The following is a 21,366-nucleotide window of genomic DNA, read 5'->3' as shown; positions in this document are numbered from 1 at the left end:
CTTATGGAATAACTAAGAGATTTAATAACGTTGTAAGCAAGAGACAATCACAGATAAAATGTACTGAGTATTATCTTTGTTACTCAACCAAAGATAAAGTATTCAAATTAAGGCATTCTAATCATTAGTCACAGATAGCAGAATTAAGAAACTAAGATGGCAGCAGAACCAGATATGCATTATACCAAAGCCTGTCATCATCAGGCTGTAAAGTAAGAGGCTGTATGGCAAGCATCAAATAGGGTGCAAGTAAAAGGCAACTGGATATATAAAAAGCTTCTTCATATGAGCCCTGTAACTTTCAGAACAAGGGTTTATACTCAATAAGCAAAAGTATTTATAAAATACCGATCTTCATGAATAGGTAAGGGACAAGCATCAAACCTACAGGAGAGTGGCACCTAGAAATATGAATTTTTTACAAGATCCCTGACAGACTCTAATGTGCAAATGTGTTTGGGAAAACCAGAAAAAGCAGGAACATAATGTTATATATTTATACTTTTCAAATCCTTGCTGGCTGAAGCATATCATTTAAACATATAATCCTTCCTTTCATTAACTTTTCCTACATTTAAGTACAGTAATTTTTGTAAGGCTTATGTTGAAAAGCTATTTTTTAAGTAGAAAGCAGAGTTATTTTAAGAATAAGCATGGCCTTTTAATTGTGGGGGGAAAGAAAGAGGACTGTCTTCCAGTTTAGGAATAATTTACCTTTAAAGGTGCTAAAAAGAACATTCATATGATTAATTTATTAAAGGTAATAAGAATCAAAACACTTTGGATATTTTTTAAAGTACTCAGAGAAAGAAAAGTAATAATGAAAAAGTGTGGTCAATTAACAGCTGAAAATCTGAAGTTACTCAAGTTCAAACTTGAGTTATCCACGCTACTAATAACTCATCTCCTTTCATCCTTTTAACTAAAAAGCACGAGATCTATTTCTCTCAGAAATGTCACATTAAATAAATTATGGTACAGCCATAGAATAAATCTATCAAGCTGCTGCTGCTGCTGCTAAGTCACTTCAGTCATGTCCGACTCTATGTGACCCCATAGACGGCAGCCCACCAGGCTCCCCCGTCCTGGGATTCTCAAGGCAAGAACACTGGAGTGGGTTGCCATTTCCTTCTCCAATGTGTGAAAGTGAAGTCGCTCAGTCATGTCTGACTCTTAGCAACCCCAAGGACTGCAGCCCACCAGGCTCCTCCGCCCATGGGATTTTCCAGGCAAGAGCACTGGAGTAGGGTGCCATTGCCTTCTCCGAAGGAGATTTTAAATCAAATTGTTAAGAATATGGAAAAATGCAAATGATAATTTTAAACAGAAAAAAATGGATATACAAAAATATAACTGTAGTTGTATCTGTCCCAATCTTACTTAGTGATGAGGAAAAGGTGTATCAAAATGTTCAGAGTAGTTATCTTTAGATGGCAGAACTATGGATGATTTTATTTTCTTCTTTAAACTTTTCTCATATCTTCCCTTTTCAGTCCACTGAGTCTATATATCACACTCATAGCAAGGAAAAGAAATTTTACTGAAAAATAGCCAAAGGTTATACATTTTAAATAGAACAGTTTTTGTAATAACATAGTGATTATGTTGCAGTGATTGATTCACATTTTAAATCCCCTTTGTATTAAAAGCACCGAAAGTACCTAACACATAGGAGAGAGCTTTGACTGAATACATTAAACCAGAACACAGATATAATCTTTCATTTAAAAATAGTAACTCATAAAATACTAAACCTGTATATTGCTGTTTTCATTTGCCCGTCGCCTTCCTTCTACTCGGCTGATAGTTATAGTCTGACCAATAACATCAATTGCCCCAGGTAATCTCCTGTAACGTAAAAATTGAATCATTTCAGTTTCACCTAACTAGATGTTTGGACAGTATATACATATTAGGTGAGAAATAAAGCCCAAAACCCTTTGCAATGTAATTTAAAATAAAACTATCACAACACACTTTGAAAAAAACTTCATTTAGGTAAAAACTTTTATTAATGAGCTAAGACTAGAACATCCAACAATGATCATAATGCTAATTTTTAAGTATATTTGAAGGTTTTCTTTAAAGTTCATTATTTTTTAGTACTCTCCAACTGAATTTACCTTTGTGGAATTGAAACAGGTAGCAAATACTAAACAAATGGAAATAAAATTTACTGGCCACTATAATTGTAACACATACCACAGTTATATTACAGACTTAAAAATTCTTCAAAAGGGCCTGAAAATATATAATGCATAAATAATATATAAAATAGTAATTTTGAGACACTAAGAATATTTTTCTTAGTAATTTATTCTGAGCATTAGAAAAGAATAAAAAGGGAACCAGTTCTGTATTACCGTTAGAAAGCCTCAAATATTTAAATGCCAGGCCCACCTCCAACTGTATTTACAACTGTTAAAGTTTGTGAGTAGATGGAAAAACAGTCTATCACAAAATAATGCTGCAAATTTAATAGGAAAATCTAACAAGTTAAATTTTTTAAAAATAAAATAACATTAAAAGCCATTTATACATGTAATTAAGGACTATAAAAATGCATATGGTTAATAAAATACAAAAGTCACTTGTAGGCATTGGCAATGAAAAATGGACGCAAATTAGATGAATTTCTCTTTATCTGTACTTCAGTTCTGAACAATTGTGCTTTTAAAATTTTAGAACAATCAAAGTACCATAAATCCTTCCACAGTCATCAAGTTAGATTCCTTAAAATGACTAGTAACAGCAGCTACTATTTGTTGAACACTTACATTCTATACCTAAATCTCACAATAACCCTTAAAGAAAATCAACATATTACCAGTCAGAGATGATAAAGCTAGAGCTAGAGTGACGTCACTGACTTCAGTAATAACTAAATGGCAAAACTAATTTACACACCTCAGTCTTTCTGATTTCAAAGCCTCAGATTCCTTCCCTTGAGCCATGCTGCCTTCCAGCAAGATACAGCAGCCCTTGAAAAATCTAGGACTTTTGGAAAGCAAGAATTGGTGGAAATATGTCTCAAGTAAACCTTGAAATGGCCAATAAATAATTTTATGCTCAGAAAAAGAGAGCCCTATAAAAAGCCTATAATATCATTTGAAATGTCTTTAACTACTGATCCTGCCCATGTAAGATTTCTATCAATATATTTTTTTAAATGTTCAAGCCTTACTGATTTTATGCCTGGGTCAGTGACGTCCCCAAGTTTCCTCATGATCTCAAAGATCAAAAGTGATTTTCCTTCACTTGTATCCTTTAGTATAGCTGGGAAACTATCCTAACATTCACGGATTAGGAAAATTCATATACTTTTGACAAAACAAATACTGCTGTAATTTTTCCCTAAAATTTAAAATACTTATAAAGGTCTGATCACTGTAATTTCACATGAAATGCACATGCCATCCGTTCTCCCATATAAAAACATATCTCAGATTTTAACGTCTCAGCAGATAAAAGTATATATTTTCTGAGATCTAGACTTCTCTCACCATTTACTGTACCTAGACTTCATTGTAAAAATCCTTATTTCTACTGTTTTCTTTTCCGTTCTCTTCTGTTCTCAATCACCAGATTCTCCCCACTCCATTCTTTTTTTTTTTTTAGATGTTCAAGCTGCTTTTATTTTATTTTTTTTTATTTTAATTTTTTTTAAACTTTACAATACTGTATTGGTTTTGCCATCCATCAACATGAATCCGCCACGGGTGTACATGAGTTCCCAATCCTGTACCCCCTTCCCACCTCCCTCCCCATACCATCTCTCTGGGTCATCCCAGTGCACCAGCCCCAAGCATCCTGTATCCTGCATCGAACCTGGACTGGCAATTCGTTTCTTACATGATATTATACATGTTTCAATGTTCCTGTCAAGAATAAATTCTCACAAAGTTGTTTGGGTTTGCAACCTGCATTACAAATCCTCCAAATTGTTAAAAGTGATGAAAGGGAAAGATTCTATAACTTTGACCATGGATTTCTAAGCATTTGTGCTTTCAAAAATTCTGGGCCATATGGGAGTACTCATTTAACAAAATTTGATCTTCAGTGTAGTTAGAGAAGTCTGATTATCTTTTTCAGCTTTAAATGGATTTCTCTATCACTAAAAGGGCATCCCCAGTGGCTCAGCGGTAAAGAATCCGCCCCCACGCAATACAGGAGCTGCAGGAGACATAGGTCTGATCCTTTGGTGTGCAAGATCCCGCCGAGGAGGGCATGGCAGCCACTCCAGTATTTTTGCCTGGAGAATCCCATGGACAGAGGAGCCTGGTGGGATATGGTCCATACGGTTGCAAAGAGTCAGACATGACTGCAGTGATTAAGCAGGCTATCACTAAAGATTCAAAATGGCAAATACTATGTTTCTAAAAAGATACAAATGAGAAGTTAGTCTGAACAAACACATATGGCTTGAGGGAGTCTAAAAAATTACAATTCCTTGCATTTCCATAATAGTAACATCTTCTTGCCCAAGTACTTTTACCATACAAATTGATTTAACTGAATCAAAATTTTGTTAGGAATTAGAAATTGATGAGAAATTTTGTTATTTTAGAACAGATACATATGTATCACAGTAACATTTAATTTGATAATATTTAATATTAAAATAGAATAATCAAGTATCAATTCTGTTGCCACATTATGGAGAATAATATTGAACCATATTATTTTTAAAGTTTCTGATGCACCACTTTCTACTTCAATGCATAAAAAGATTTGTAGAGCTTCACCATGAAGATCTACAATAACTTGGATTTCTACAAAGCACAGATTTAATTGGACTTAAAAACTTGTTCAGTAAGGCAGATAGCAGTTAATGGAGTATCAAGATTCTCTTCTCTATATTAGATTCAATCACATAGTAAAAAGTGAAAAGACAGCAACTTACCATGGTGGACAGCTACTGTTTCATCAACTAGTTTAATACAGGCAGTAAATATTCACAAGAACCTCTACCTCTCCTCCTAACACAGATGAATATGAAAACAACTCTGAAACTTTAATGGAATCAAATTAAAATGCCATATTTTGGTAACTCTGATGTTCCAGAAGGGTATGAGAGCCGCTTACATAGGTACAACAGAAAATCTAAAGTAATGAACTCGGGACAAAGGGAAGATAGACAAAAGGTTATTAATCTTTGGCCACATATTTATCTCTCAGTTTATTTTTTAACAGCCAAAATAAAGGACATTCTTAATAACTAAAGTCTCTAGTGTGCATTTAAGATAAAAACAAAACACTAGCACTGAAGATTACTTTTCTTGGTAATTATGACAGCTAGCATTTATTGAACCCCTACTATGGTGCCAGGAAAGCACTATTCTAAACATTTTACATATATTTACACCTCATAGCAATCCTATGAGGCAGCACTTTCCCTCTCCCATTTTATAGATAGTAAAAAGACAAAAAGTTTCTCCTTTGATTACATCTTAAGAGAAAGTATGATAGACTGCAGTAGTTTTTAAGCTTTTAAACAACAAAACAGTTATTTAGGAAATATATTTTACATAGGAACCCAGCACATACATTATATAAAAAACAAAAACAGAAGTTTCATAAAACAGTAGTAACACTTACTATAAAGGAAAATGGTAACATTAAAATCAAATATGCCTTTATTAATATTTACATATAATACAGGGGGGAAAAACTAAAATCAATTAATATTTGGAGGCTCAGACTACCAAACTGGTCTCATACCCCACTAATGGATGGCAATCTCATGCTTTGAAAAACACTGAAATAGTGACAAAGTTTCCAATATTACTATAGCCAAAAGGGAACTGAATTTCACATCCTGTTTCTCAAGTTTCCTCCACAGTGGGTGAAGCATAACAATGTACTAGTCAATAAAAGCAATTTAATCAGGGGAGCAAAACAATGTGGTTTGAGAACACCGCCCTCTTGATGGTCAGGCTTACCCTAAGGATTTAATTGTACTTCTGAGCAAGAGTTCTTAACTAGCATCCATGGGATACAGAGAAATCAAGAAGTCCCTGAACCTAAATATGTGCATATATATACATGTATTTTCTACGCAAGAGTCCACAGTTTGCAGCAAATTTTCAAAGGACTTACTGCTTCAAAGAAAGTTGAGAACCTCTATTCTAAAAAAAAAAGCAAAAGGAATGAAACACATATCCTTGCAGAAATCTATGAATGTAGTCTTCTCACAACGGAGATTCTAATAAGAACAAAGCAGGAGATATTTTAAGTGAAATCTCTAGGAAAATACCTAGAATGTGACTATTATAATTTCCAAATTAAAGACAGATGTACTTGGTGGTATGATTATCTAACTCAGGTCATACATCTGAATAGATGGCTGTAACAATTCTGCATGAAAATCGATATTACATTTTTTTAAGTTACTTAGGAAAAAGCCTTAGAAGACACGTAAAATGGATTTAGCCATATCAGATGGGAAGGGAGGACATTTTAGATCGAGGGGAGAACAAGAATGGGGTAAATATTATGCGCTGGATTCCAAATATACTATCTACCAATCTGTTTGCAACAGGACAGCAGGATCCACTTTTGGTAGAGATTACCATATTTTAAGCTCAGCTGCATTTTTTAAGTGTATCACTGATAGGAAAAGACATGCTTCTACAGGTAATTAAAAAAAATAAAGACCTTCATATGTGCAATCACATAAAACCTTATAAGCCACACAATATAGCAATATGCATTCAGAGTGCTCAAATGCTTTGAAGAACAGGTACATATTTTTCAGTATACAAATCTCATTTTTTTCAGTATACAAATTAAGACAGAACGGTAAGCAGTCCAAGAACAAATGAGGAAGTCAATCTTACATTTAATGCTCATTTAACATCCACTTCAAAAGTCTTATGTTTGTCTAATTATAAGAAACCCAAGCAGGTTTAAATATTTTAGTAATTCTACACGGTAATGGAATTTTTATTATTCCTCTTACAAGAGTTTGAATTGGTTTAAAAGAATTATGACATTGGAAAAAAGCTTAAAAAAAGAACTTCAGTTCAGTCGCTCAGTCGTGTCCAACTCTGTGACCCCAAGAACTGCAGCATGGCAGGCCTCTCTGTCCAATACCAACTCCTGGAGTCCACCCAAACCTATGTCCATTGACTCGGTGATGCCACCCAACCATCTCATCCTCTGTCACCCCCTTCTCCTCCTGCCCTCAATCTTTCCCAGCATCAGGGTCTTTTCATATGAGTCCGCTCTTCGCATCTGGTGGCCAAAGTATTGGGAGTTTCAGCTTCAACATTAGTCCTTCCAATGAACACCCAGGACTGATCTCCTTTAGGATGGACTAGTTGGATCTCCTTGCAGTCCAAGGGACTCTCAAGAGTCTTCTCCAACACCACAATTAAAAGCATCAATTCTTCAGCGCTCAACTTTCTTTATAGTCCAACTCTCACATCCATACATGACCACCAGAAAAACCATAACCTTGACTAGACAGATCTTTGTGGACAAAGTAATATCTCTGCTTTTTAATATGCTAAGTTGGTCATAACTTTCCTTCCAAGGAGTTAAGTGTCTTTTAATTTCACAGCTGCAATCCCTTAGAAGAAACGGAGTAGCCATCATAGTCAAAAAGAGTCCGAAATGCAGTACATGGATGCAATCTCAAAAATGACAGAATGATCTCTGTTAGTTTCCAAGGCAAACCATTCAATATCATGGTAATCGAAGTCTATGCCCCAACCAGTAACACTGAAGAAGCTGAATGGTTCTATGAAGACCTATAAGACCTTCTAGAACTAACACACGCAAAAGATGTCCTTTTCATTACAGACGACTGGAATGCAAAAATAGGAAGTCAAGACACACCTGGAGTAACAGGCAAATTTGGCTTTGGAATGCAGAATGAAGCAGGGCAAAGACTAATAGAGTTCTGCCAAGAGAACGCATTGGTCATCGCAAATACCCTCTTCCAACAACCCAAGAGAAGACTCTACACATGGACATCACTAGATGGTCAACACTGAAATCAGACTGATTATATTCTTTGCAGCCAAAGATGGAGAAGCTCTATACACGCAGCAAAAACAAGACTGGGAGCTGACTGTGACTCAGATCATGAACTCCTTATTGCCAAATTCAGACTTAAACTGAAGAAAGTAGGGAATGCCACTAGACCATTCAGGTATGACCTAAATCAAATCCCTTATGACTATACAGTGGAAGTGAGAAATAGATTTAAGGGACTAGATCTGGTAGACAGAGTGCTTGATGAACTATGGATGGAGGTTCATGACACTGTACAAGAGACAGGAATCAAGACCATCGCCAAGGAAAAGAAATGCAAAAAAGCAAAATGGCTGTCTGAGGAGGCCTTACAAATAGCAGTGAAAAGAAGGGAAGTGAAAAGCAAAGGAAAAAAGGAAAAGATATAAGCATCTGAATGCAGAGTTCCAAAGAAGAGCAAGGAGAGATAAGAAAGCCTTCCTCAGCAATCAATGAAAAGAAATAGAGGAAAACAATAGAATGGGAAAGACTAGAGATCTCTTCAAGAAAATTAGAGATAACAAGGGAACATTTCATGCAAAGATGAGTTCAATAAAGGACAGAAATGGTATGAACTCAACAAAAGCAGAAGATATCAAGAAGAGCTGGCAAAAATACACAGAACTGTACAAAAAAGTTCTTCACAACCAAGATAATCATGAAGGTGTGATCACTCACACTCACCTAGAGCCAGACATCCTGGAATGTGAAGTCAAGTGGGCCTTAGGAAGCATCATTATGAACAAACCTAGTGGAGGTGATGGAATTCCAGTTGAGCTATTTCAAATACTGAAAGATGATGCTGTGAAAGCATCATCAATATGCCAGCAAATTTGGAAAACTCAGCAGTGGCCACAGGACTGGAAAAGGTCAGTTTTCATTCCAATCCCAAAGAAAGGCAATGCCAAAGAATGCTCAAACTACCACACAATTGTACTCATCTCACATGCTAGTAAAGTAATGCTCAAAATTCTCCAAGCCAGGCTTCAGCAATACGTGAACCTTGAACTTCCAGATGTTCAAGCTGGTTTTAGAAAAGGCAGAGGAACCAGAGATCAAATTGCCAACATCTGCTGGATCATTGAAAAAGCAACAGAGTTCCAGAAAAACATCTATTTCTGCTTTCTTGACTATGCCAAAGCCTTTGACTGTGTGGATCACAATCAACTGTGGAAAATTCTGAAAGAGATGGGAATATCAGACCACCTGACCTGCCTCTTGAGAAACCTATATGCAGGTCAGGAAGGAACGGTTAGAACTAGGCATGGAACAACAGACTGGTTCCAAATAGGAAAAGGAGTACGTCAAGGCTGTATATTGTCACCCTGCTTATTTAACTTCTATGCAGAGTACATCATGAGAAATGCTGGGCTGGAGGAAGCACAAGCTGGAATCAAGATTGCTGGGAGAAATATCAATAACCTCAGACATGCAGATGATACCACCCTTATGGCAGAAAGTGAAGAAGCACTAAAGAGCCTCTTGATGAAAGTGAAAGAGGAGAGTGAAAAAGTTGGCTCAAAGCTCAACATTCAGAAAACTAAGATCAAGGCATCACTTGATGGCAAATAGATGGGAAAACAACTTATAATTTGCAACTAATAAACTAAAAGGAGCACAGTTTAAAATTTAAAATGGAAACAAAATACAGAAATAAACTGAACACTGGGATAAGATTATAGCAATCATCTGTAATGCCAATTCTAATTTTCTGTGTTCATTAAACAACTTCATTCTTCTCAGTAACTGGCTTTACAAGAGTAACAAATGTGAATGAACAAAACAAACTAGACTCTATACTAGACTGTATTATTCTTTACAGTGGGCTTCAAGAGTTAAAAAAAAAAAAAGCAAAAACACAGTACTATATAAATTAAGAGTAACATGGTGAGAAAAGTCTGTGTCTCCAAATACAGTAATTTATGAAATGGATTTCAACCATTGTACAACTGTTCTCCTATAGACCTAAGGAATGCTTCAAAAATAACTCCCCATTTCTCAATTACATTCATTATAAGAGCTGGAATCTCATTTTCTATCTTCTGCTCTAAGAAAGTATGTGCAGCTTTGAGCTACAGTTTTTACTTTTAATTTTCAAAAGCACAAAATACTCACTGAAAATATAGTGTCAAAATTCCTAATAACTACCCCCTGACATTAACCACAAAATCAGAACAGGAGTTTTCTAAGTTACCAAAACCATTTTTTGGGGGGTGGGGGGAGAAGGCGAAGTGTGGGGAGAGTTATACAATCTAAGTACTGAGATGTATCAGTTTCAAATTAAAGAACTAATATCTTCCTTATAAAATGGCCAATTTATTTCAAGAAATAAACTGACATCAAAAGAAAAACTAAGTTAAAAATTATAAGTCAAATGATTTATATAAAAGAAACTTCAGATGCTAAAACAGTAGCAGTAAAAGCAACAAATATAAAGTTTAAAGTTACATTAAAATGAAACTTATGAAAGTCAACTTTCCTGACCCGCAGCATTTGAAGGTGAAAAAACAGGGATTCTTGCCCTGGCTCTGCCTCTTACTTAGCCATGAATCTGGGCAAATTCCCTAATTTCTCAAATCTCCTCTTCCATGTAAACCAGGGACTAGCCAGAAAATAAATAATTCAGGGCTTTTTCAGATAAAATAGTCCAGCTCCATCATTTTACAATCATGGAAACAGAGCCCTAGACATTTAATGAAACTATCCTAAATTAACATAAGGGCAAACCCAAATATAATATCCAAATCCAATGTCTATGACATGAAACTGCTCTAAGTTTAAGAAAGCAGTCATTCTCTTTCTACCAATATGGCTACTGATTCATTGTCAATAGTAGAATGATGAACACAATGCTCTACTGTCTGGCCCTTTGGGGATCAGTGAATAGGCCCTCCATGTTGCTGGCCAGGTTAAATATAAATCCAAGTGTTTCTTTATACACTATAATAACAAAGTTAATTATTATTTAGAAATTATATTATTAACACTGCTATTAAATTTTGAGTTCCACAGAAATATTAAAAGTGAAGACTCAAACAGCACTCCACACCTGTCACATCTAACTTTTCTTCATTCAAAACAAATCTTGAAATTTTCTATTGGTTCTTCAAGGAGAACTGCAGCTTTAAAAACTAAGATCCCTGGTTCCCATGGTTAAGAATCTACCTGCCAATGCAGGGGACACAGGTTCGATCCCTGGTCCAGGAATATTCCACATGCCCTGGGGCAACTAACCACATGAGCCACAACTACTGAAGCCTGCTTGCTTTAGATAGAGCCCATACTCCACAAGAGAAGCCAACACAATGAGAAGCTCGCACACCACAACTAGAGACTAACCCCTGCTGCCCACAACTAGAGACAAGCTTGGCACAGTAACAAAGATCCAGAGCAGACAAAAATAAAACATATATTAATTAGTTTAAAACCTAAGATCAGCATTATATAACACATCTGCAAAAATATCAATGAGGATCCCTTTAAAGTAACAGTCATGTATGCAAACTGTCATTCTATAACCTATTAAAATAATATATGCAACCTGAGGCTATTCTAAGGCTATAAATAATATATTTTGGTCTGCATCAATTATCATTTGGATATTTACTGAAAAGTCAGAATATTTTCGACTTTCAGATGAATATCCTTTTGAGAATGAGTAAGTTTATTTTCTCTTAAGAAATTTTATCAAAGCAAGTTGACTAGAAAATTCTTACTTCTCACAGGGAATATATAATGGAGACCCCCAAAGAAAAGAAATCGAAGAAATAAAATTTAGACGTGTTTCCTCCTTTTACTTTTCTTTTAGGTGCTATGACCAAAACATCTGATAATTTATACATTTAAGTCCGTAAGTGAAAGTAATTAAAAGCACACTAATACAGCATCAAGTTGCCCAGGAAAAAAGCTTTAAATTATTTAACAATAATGACACACAAAATACACCCCCATATACTATCACCTTGTTTAAAACTTCAAATGATAAATTAGGAAGGTTCTTAGTTTGTATTACTAGTCAAGCAAAGTATAATTTCTTAGACTGATGAGTGCTGGCAATGTACTTTCATACCCTAACATATTTGCTTCTCATTACATCCCTTAGTCTAGAAATTATTACTCCCGTTTTACAGACTCAAGAGTTTACAATATCCATCCAAGGCTGTATGCTTTGTAAATTTAGGATTTTGAACACAAACCAAAATTTTATGGAGAATGGATATGAGAAATAAGCAAAGAAACAACAGGGAGATAATATTTCCAAAGACACCTGGTAGACTCACCTAAAAGAAAGGAGGGTTTATGCACTGTAGTTGGAAATAAAGATTGAAAAGATTCAGTGGTGTCCAATTTTAAAAAGGTCCTAAAGACTGAAAAGGTCAATTTTCATTCCAATCCAAAGAGGGGCAATGCCAAAGAATGTTCAAACAACTGCACTCATTTCATATGCTAGCAAGGTAATGTGCAAAATTCTTCAAGTTAGGCTTCAGCAGTACAAGAACAAAGAACTTCCAGTAGTACAAGCTGTGTTTAGAAAAGAGAGGTACCAGAGGCCAAATTGCCAACATCTGTTGGATAATAGGAAAAGCAATGGAATTCCAAAAAAACATCTACTTCTGCTTCACTGACTACACTACAGCCACTGACTGTGTGGATCACAACAAACTGTGGAAAATTCTGAGAGATGGGAATTCCAGACCACCTTATCTGTCGCCTGAGGAAACTCTATGAACTGGACACAGAAGAACGGACTAGTTCAAAATTCGGAAAGGAGTACATCAAAGCTGTATATTGTCACCCTGCTCCATGCAGAGCACATCATGCAAAATGCTGGGCTGGATGAATCACAAGTTGGAATCAAGATTGTCCAGAGAAATATCAACAACCTCAGCCATGCAGATGATACCATCCTAATGGCAGAAAGCGAAGAGGAACTAAAGAGCCTCTTGATGAGGGTAAAACAGTGAAAGCTGGCTTAAAACTCAACATTCAAAAAACTAAGAGCATGGCATCTGGTGTCATCACTTCATGGCAAATATTAAGGGGAAAAAGTACAAAGGGTGATAGATTTTATTTTCCTGTGCTCCAGAATCACTGCAGATGGTGACTGCAGCCATGAAATTAAAAGACACTTGCTCCTTGGTAGGAAAGCTATGACAAACCTAGAAAGTGTATTAAAAAGCAGTGACATCACTTTGCTGTATATTAGTCTATATAGCCAAAGCTATGGATTTTCCAGTAGTCATGTACAGATGTGAGAGTTAGACTATAAAGAAAGCTGAGTGCCGAAGAATTGATACTTTCAAATTGTGGTGCTGGGAAGACTCTTTTGAAAGTTCCTTGGACTGCAAGGAGACCAAACCAGTCAATCCTAAAGGAAATCAGTCCTGAATATTCACTGGAAGGACTGATGCTGAAGCTCCAATACTCTGATGCCACCTGATGCAAAGAGCTGACTCATTGGGAAAGATTCTGATGCTGGGAAAGATTGAAGGCAGGAGGAGAAGGGGATGACAGAGGATGAGATGGTTGGATGGCATCACTGACTCAATGGACAGTGATGATGAATTTGCGCAATGAATTTGAGCAAACTCCAGGAGATAGTGAAGGACAGGAAAGTCTGGTGTGCTGCAGTCCATGGGGTTGCAAAGTGCCAGCCACAACTTAGTGACTGAACAACAACAAAGATTGACTCAGAGGGCTACATTTTATTTCAGATGGTGAAAAGCACCCAGGGTTTTTTGAAAAATAATTATAGTTGGTCAAACTAAAATTCTAAAGAAAACTAATTTTATCTTGTGTGTTTAACTACTTCATTCCTGCTGACCCTTTAAAAATAAGATACTCTTTTAAAGCAACAGGAAAAATATATATTTATAATTACACATCTGCTTATTTATATAATAAAAAACATGAAGAACAAAAAAAACTATATGAAATGAAACTTTTTATTGACAGAAATGAAAAGAACTGTGACAAGAGTAACTATACTTTTAGATAGCCTTGCCTGTGGAACTATGTTAAATGTTCTGAACATGTAGAAAAAAATTAGTAAGTGTGGAGAAGAAATGCTAATACTGAATAGCAACAAACAATGAATCAAATTATCTTTTAAATGATTAATAAGGTGCAATACGAAATAAGGAAAGAGGAGTAGAATCTGTGCTTTCAAACTGGAAGTAAATGAAACATGACTTTGTGACTAAAATTTTATAAAAATAATGCACATATGGCAATTTCATATCAAAAATGCTTAATTTTTCCTAGCTCTGAGTGCTGAAAAGGACTAGAAAGACTGTAACACCTCAATAGCACTGAGATAATTAGTGCCAAGATTGTGGTTTCTAACTACCGTTTCCAACTAAAAAGCATCAGGATCCCTTCAAGATTTGGTTGCTTCTATGGAAGGGGCAGGGAAAGTACAAGACTAAAACATCTAGGAGTACCAGAAAATATCAGTTCAGTTCAGTGGCTCAGTCGTGTTCGACTCTTTGCGACCCCATGAACTGCAGCACATCAGGCCTCCCTGTCCATCACCAACTCCCAGAGTTCACTCAAACTCACGTCCATTGAGTCAGTGATGCCATCCTGCCATCTCATCCTCTGTTGTCCCCTTTTCCTCCTGCCCCCAATCCCTCCCAGCATCAGGGTCTTTTCCAATGAGTCAACCCTATACCTGAGGTGGCCAAAGTACTGGAGTTTCAGCTTTGGGATCATTCCTTCCAAAGAACACCCAGGACCGATCTCCTTTAGAATTGACTGGTTGGATCTCCTTGGAATCCAAGGGACTCTCAAGAGTCTTCTCCAACCACAGTTCAAAAGCATCAATTCTTCGGCACCCAGCTTAGAAAATATAGAAATCATCAAAAAAAGAGATGGTGGGGACATGCCAAAAGGTCATAGGAGCCGGTTTAAAGAAGCTCCCACAGACTAAATTTGGAATAATTTGAGAATCAGTATGAATTACAGTGTGTGTGTGGTATCCACACAAACTAATAAGCCATATTAATGTCACACATACTCTCTCAAGCATATAAAATAAAAATTGCATCTAATAATAAATAAATGAGGGAGGTGGGAAAACATTTTTAAAGTAGACTGCCAACTAAAATGTAAGAGGAATAACAGATGATAACTATTTTTAAGTAATAACTGACTAAATAAAAATCATAATTGAACACTGAAATTCTTGGACAAGTTCAAAGACAGAATATTGATGCAGTCTCCTCACAGATCACTTATTTAGACAGTAACTTTGTAGAAACCCAAAGGACACCACCACAACAAAGTAATAAAGCTATCACCGCTAATAAGAAGACAAACTGACATAAGCACCTATAGAGTAACTCAATGAGAAGAACACAGCATTCATTACCTAGGTAGGAGTCCTGTCCAAAAAGCAAAACCTAAACCTAATAATACAGAAATATCAGACAAAACCAGATTGACGGATGATTTACAAAATAACCAGATAGAACTCTTCCAAGAGTTAACGTCAACAAACCCAAAGAACGCTCATACTGTCCTAGATCAAAGAAGAATAGACACAAAAGAATTAATTGTAATGAATAATATTAGACTGAACCCTAAATCCAGGAGGAAAGAAAAGAATTATCAGATATTATTGAAATATAGTAATCAGCAAAATTTATTGGTTATATACTAAAGTACTAATTCATTATTAGATGTTTTGGCTTTGATAACTGTTCTCTGTAATTATGGAACACAATGTACTTGTCCTTAGGAATATACATTGAAGTAGTCAAGGAAAAAGTGCATAATGTCTATAATTAGCATTCAAATGGTTCAGGAAAAAATATTTCTGAGAAATTATAAAGCAAACATGGCACAAAGTTAATAATTAGTGAATCTGAGTGAACTGTGTATAATACTTTTCCTGTACCTCTGCTAAGTCACTTCAGTCATGTCCGACTCTGTGACCCCATAGTCGGCAGCCCACCAGGCTCCCCCGTCCCTGGGATTCTCCAGGCAAGAACACTGGAGTGGGTTGCCATTCCCTTCTCCAATGTATGAAAGTGAAAAGTGAAAGGGAAGTTGCTCAGTCATGTCCGACTCTTTGCAACCCCATGGACTGCAGCCTACCAGGCTCCTCCGTGCATGGGATTTTCCAGGCAAGAGTACTGGAGTGGGGTGCCATCGCCTTCTCCATGCACCTCTTCATAAGTCTAAATTTTTGTCAATACTAAAAAATGAACACAATAAATGAGGGGGCACAACAGGGGCTTCTGGTTGTAATGGTAATATTCTGTTTCCTGTTCTATATGAAAACTTTTAAAAACTAAGCAAAACATTCTGATATGTTCAATATTAACATTTTATTTAATTATGTCAATTTGCTGGGCAGTACAGAAAGCCAGAAATCCAACATTTCTACTGATAAAGTACAAAGAACCATTAAAAAATAATTTCTTTGCAAACATTCTATCAGTCACCTATATGTTAATAAAATAATCTAAGATTTTAAAAAAAGAAATAGTGACTACATCCGTAGTACACCTCATTACTGCTAAATACTTGCTATGCAGTCTCTATTATGACTTAAAAGACATTCACTGTCTTGTCCTTAAAGTCAACAGAAGCTTTCAAAAACTTCTAATTTCTATAAGTACAGAGAAAAAAAAACAGATATACTTTGCGCATATATAAGAATAAGAAACAAATATTTATTTGGAGGAATACTTCACAGTGGCTGAAAAATATCCTTTTGATCAAGTGGAGATGAATCCCGAAAACAAATTTTTCTAATGAGCGATGAATACTGTTCTCTGTATCCAAAAGTGAGAGCATTGACATGTTGGGTTTGTTTCCACAAGCTGTGGTGGTAGTTACCCACTCTTTTCAGCAGTAGTGATGAATCAGCTAATTCTTCCAATCGTTTTTTTACATCCTTTGCAGTGTGTCATATCCACCAGTGTCCCTTTATCACTCCTCGGATCCATGATTCATCGTCACGATCATGCTCTTAAGCACACTCTCACCTTCCTTGCCCTCTCTATATCCCTCTGTCATACATGTCTGGTAAAACTTCAACTCCTGCTAAATCCAACTCCAGCCACTCTTCCTGAACACACGAACACCTGACAATGCCAACAGGAACACACCCAGACCAGCTGACTGGTCTCACTTCAACTTACGGCCATCCACCTCAAGAACAGTTTGGAATGTAGAGTCTCTCTTCCTGTGTCACCAGTTTTTCACTCTTCTAACTCATTCCTATCAGCATATAAAAGTGCTGTGGTTTCTCCCATCTAGGGGGGAAAAAGCCCTCACTTGACCCCACATTTCCTTCCAGGTAACTGCCTAGCAATCCTACTTCTTTTCCCTAGTTTGTTTATACACCCTCTAAATAACTATTTCATATCATCTCCTCTCCTCTCAAATATTCAATACTCCCTTCCATTATTTTCACTTTTACCAGATAAATCTGCATCCTATGCTGCTGGGAAAAAATTGAAGCCATCAGAAAGAGAACTTTCAGTTGTTCCCATCACCATTAACTATCCAGGCCCCTCCCCCTTCACTCCACCCCCCACACCTTCACTGAATCCTGGCCTTCCTCCTATTGCTGTTTAGTCTGTAGGTTGTGTCTGACTCTTTTGTGACCCCATGGACTGTAGCTCACCTGGTTCCCCTGCCCATGGGATTTAACAGGTAAGAATACTGGAGTGGGCTGCTGTTTCCTACTCCAGGGGATCTTCCCAACCCAGGGATAAAACTTGTGTCTCCTGCATTGGCAGAAGGATTCTTTACCACTGAGCCACCAGGAAAGCTCTCCTTTCGCCTATTACAATGAGTAAAATTGTTTCCGCTTCTCCCTAAGGTTAAATCCTTCACTGGCACACTACATCCACAAGCTCTGACCTTAAGGACATTGCTTTAATAACGGTACTTTCTCTTTTCTTACATCATTAATTTTTCCTTCTAGTAACTCATTCTCATGAGTATAAAAACATGTTATACTTCCATTTTGGCAAAAGCAAACAGAAATCTCCTCCCAACCCCACATTTCCCTCTAGATACTGTCAAAAGTATTCCACATTTCCCTCCATATACCCTCAAAAGGAAAACAAAAAACCTCAAAAAAAATGTTCATTCTAATCCCTCGTCCTAGTTGTCTCACTGTAATTCCTTCCCTCCTGTTGTCTCCTGAATCCATTCCAAAAATTCTTTCTAAAATCTTCATTTTACACCACTTTAAAATGATTCTGGTCAGAATCACCACAATCTTTGCATTCTAAAATCTCAAAGTCAGCCCCAGTCCTGTTATTCCTGGTCATTCAATATTATTTGATAGTTAAACATTCTTCCGACATTGAAATACATCCTTTTTAAGATGCACCACCACCACCTTGGTCCTGTTTACCATTATCTTTGCTAGATAATTGCTGCAGCCTCCTAACTGGTCTCCCAACTACTGCCCTTAATCACTCTGTAATCTCGGCTTAATAAAGCAATTAAATTGAGACTTTAAAAACCAAAATCAGACTACTTCATTCCCCTGCTCAAAATCTGATAGAGATTCCCCATATATTTCATGTATAGGAAAAGTCAAAACCCTTATAATGGCACAATGTCCTACATAATTTGATCCAAATTTTTAAAGCAGGGTGGGGCAGTGGTGCTTCAGTTAGAAGTGGGCAAAATACAGAAAAACTGCTATTGACTTTTAAAAGTTCAATTAGTTTAATCATGATAATGACATCTAAAAATAATTATTATGTATGCACTGCTATTCTAAACACCTTCAATAAATTAATCCATTTAATATCCAGAGGTTATTATTGTAATATTATTACTGCATTTTATAGACTAAGAAATGAAAAAACAAGAAGACTGGGGGATGTACCCAAGAACACACAGCTTGTAAGTAATACAACCAGAAACTGAACCAAAAGTCTGGCCCTGGAGTCTAAGCTCTTATACCATTCTAGAGTGTAGATCACCACAATCTCAAAGAATGAAAGCTGGTCTCATGTAAAATATGAAAAAAACAAAATAATACTATATATTAAATGAACCAATATTCGTCACTTATCATACTTTTTATACAAACATTTCATGAGATCGTATTAAGTTTAAAAAACCTTATTCAGAAACATCCACAACTTGTAACTGTTAAGCTGAGAAAAGACAGTCAAAATCTGAGATGGCTTTATGACCTTTAATTTTTGCTGGAAGTTTTAAAATTTTATGTTAGAGCTTCTTATAGTCATACAGTATGAAATATCATAATGACAAAACCAGTAAAGTATATGAAATAAGTAACACAAAAGGTAAATGATCTGGCTGAGAACTAGTCACAACTGAGTTATTGTCTTGTTTCAGGCTCATAGAAATAACTGATTTAAGTCATCTTTATCTAACCCAAGATTAACCTGCTGACATCCAACTTCCCTAGTTTTAGCCTACCCTTTATCATTTTCCTGGTAACAGGCTAATCACGTGTTATGCTTAAGTTAAAAGGACATTTACCAAAATATCTGCCTCCAACAATTGGTACTCTATGGAACTTAAAGTTAGGTATTATCACAATAAATCAAAGAAAGAAGAGAAAATGGCTTTAATTTTCAAAGATTCCTCAGGCTAAAATTTCTATGTTTTACTAAAATCAGTAAACATCTTTAGGTCTGTTGCTCTAGACTTAGAATGTTCAATAATTCTTTATGAAAGAACAATATACACAGAAAACAGCAAGACCACTGTTAATCACCTTTCCCAAATATGAGATTATTATCTCTTTGTATATACAAATATAACTATATACCATGGTTCATTCCTTGCTTACCTAGATTTTTTAGATGAAATAGCACTCAGAAGAGTTTTTCACAAAGAATTCATTTTGTACTAAAAACCAAACAGAAGGTTCCAGTTTTTTGATGTATCATTCAGAGGTTTCATACTTTACACAGCACTCAAGGCGAAGAAACCAATGCCTTCAATAAACTAAATCATCACTGTCTTACTAACCTGCTTGGTGGAAGTCCAGTCTTGAACAAAGAAGGAGGAGAAGTAAACTCCGCTTTTGTAGATGGAAGCGCTGTTTCCTTTTCTGCATTTCCAGTTCTTCCCTGCTGTACCTTAAAAAAAAGGGTTATTAGCTTGTTTAATGAAACACGGAAAGATAATACAGTAAAGATGTTGACATAAATTCATAGTTTTATTTCAAATGATATGAAGAATGTTTTGTTGCCAAATATATAATAAATTAAACCTATTTTAGAATAGCATTAAGTGTAAGGCACCAAACATGGATCGTGGGATCAAAATGTTTCCAACTACTAAAAAGTTCAAATTAATGTCACTTCAAGTCCAATAAATTGTAACTCTTAAGGACTTTCATAAACTCCCTCAGATCACTCACTATATATACGTCCAAGATACTTGTTTAATACTCTATGTTTCAGAGTTCAAGAAAGGCCTTGAAGAATTCAGTACACCTAGAAGCTTGAAGTCAGTCATCTGCTTCCTAAATCTTTTTTCTTACTCTTTACATTCGGTTATAAACCAGTAATCTACCTAACTCCATAATTTCTCCCATATTTGCCCATCCTTTGTGCTCCTATCAGATCCTTGAGTATGGTCCAATCATACTCCTTTAGATTGGTGAAAATCTTTATGCTCTTTTGCTTTCATACTCATCTTCCTATCTTAAAATCATCATTAATTTATTAAACTTAAACAAAGTTCACGCTGACCTGTACTTAAAAACATCTCTACTTTCTTAGGCCCTATTTAAATTCTTCTGCCCCTGTTCAGTCTAAATTCAGCATCACTCTCCTTCCCCATGAGGCAAAGGCCAAGAGAACTCAAGACACCTTGACTCTGCTATATTCAAATCACTGATTCAACTCCAGAAACCATCTATCTCTCAAATAAACATTATGTAGAACTCATTTTCAAATTAAATATTAATGCTAAATCCTTATATAAGAGATGATGAGGATCAGCACCTAGACAATGAAGATAGAAAGACGAAATAGATTTGATAGACATGTGACAGGTAAAATTCAGAATGTAGTGACAGGGAAAATAAACATGGTTTATTTGTCAAACATTTATTAAGTATCTACTATGTACCAGAAACTGGGACCACAGAGAGAAATACCACAAAATCCCATACTGTGGGAAAATATGGACACACAAATCATCAGAGCACTTTAACTGTTATGAAAAAAATTAATGGGATAAAAAGATCCTATGAAAGAACAGACAAACAAATGTGCTGCTCTTCCTGGGGATGTGAAGAATACTCAAAAATGACACTAAGGTCTCCAGTGCACTCCTGAGCACCTAACTTCTTACCATGTCTAACAAGCATCTCAAACTGAT

At 36.0% G+C, this 21,366-nt stretch overlaps 1 protein-coding gene across 18 annotated transcripts in view; it reads right to left on the bottom strand.

The window, feature by feature from the left end:
* FIP1L1 (factor interacting with PAPOLA and CPSF1) overlaps positions 1-21,366 on the bottom strand; it is a 68,332-nt gene that overhangs the window by 28,714 nt on the left and 18,252 nt on the right. For all 18 annotated transcript variants that reach the window (XM_069594123.1, XM_069594126.1, XM_069594125.1 and 15 more), the window contains 2 exons: positions 20,005-20,114; positions 1,755-1,848 (listed from right to left, as the gene is read on the bottom strand). In XM_069594123.1, the coding sequence (XP_069450224.1) occupies positions 1,755-1,848; positions 20,005-20,114 (204 nt within the window). The remainder of the gene's footprint in view (positions 1-1,754; positions 1,849-20,004; positions 20,115-21,366) is intronic.

This window comes from Ovis canadensis, chromosome 6, assembly GCF_042477335.2.
Source record: "Ovis canadensis isolate MfBH-ARS-UI-01 breed Bighorn chromosome 6, ARS-UI_OviCan_v2, whole genome shotgun sequence".
Lineage (NCBI taxonomy): Eukaryota > Metazoa > Chordata > Mammalia > Artiodactyla > Bovidae > Ovis > Ovis canadensis.
The sequence above is the reverse complement of the archived record's forward strand: the minus strand, read 5'-3'. Positions and strand labels throughout refer to the sequence as shown.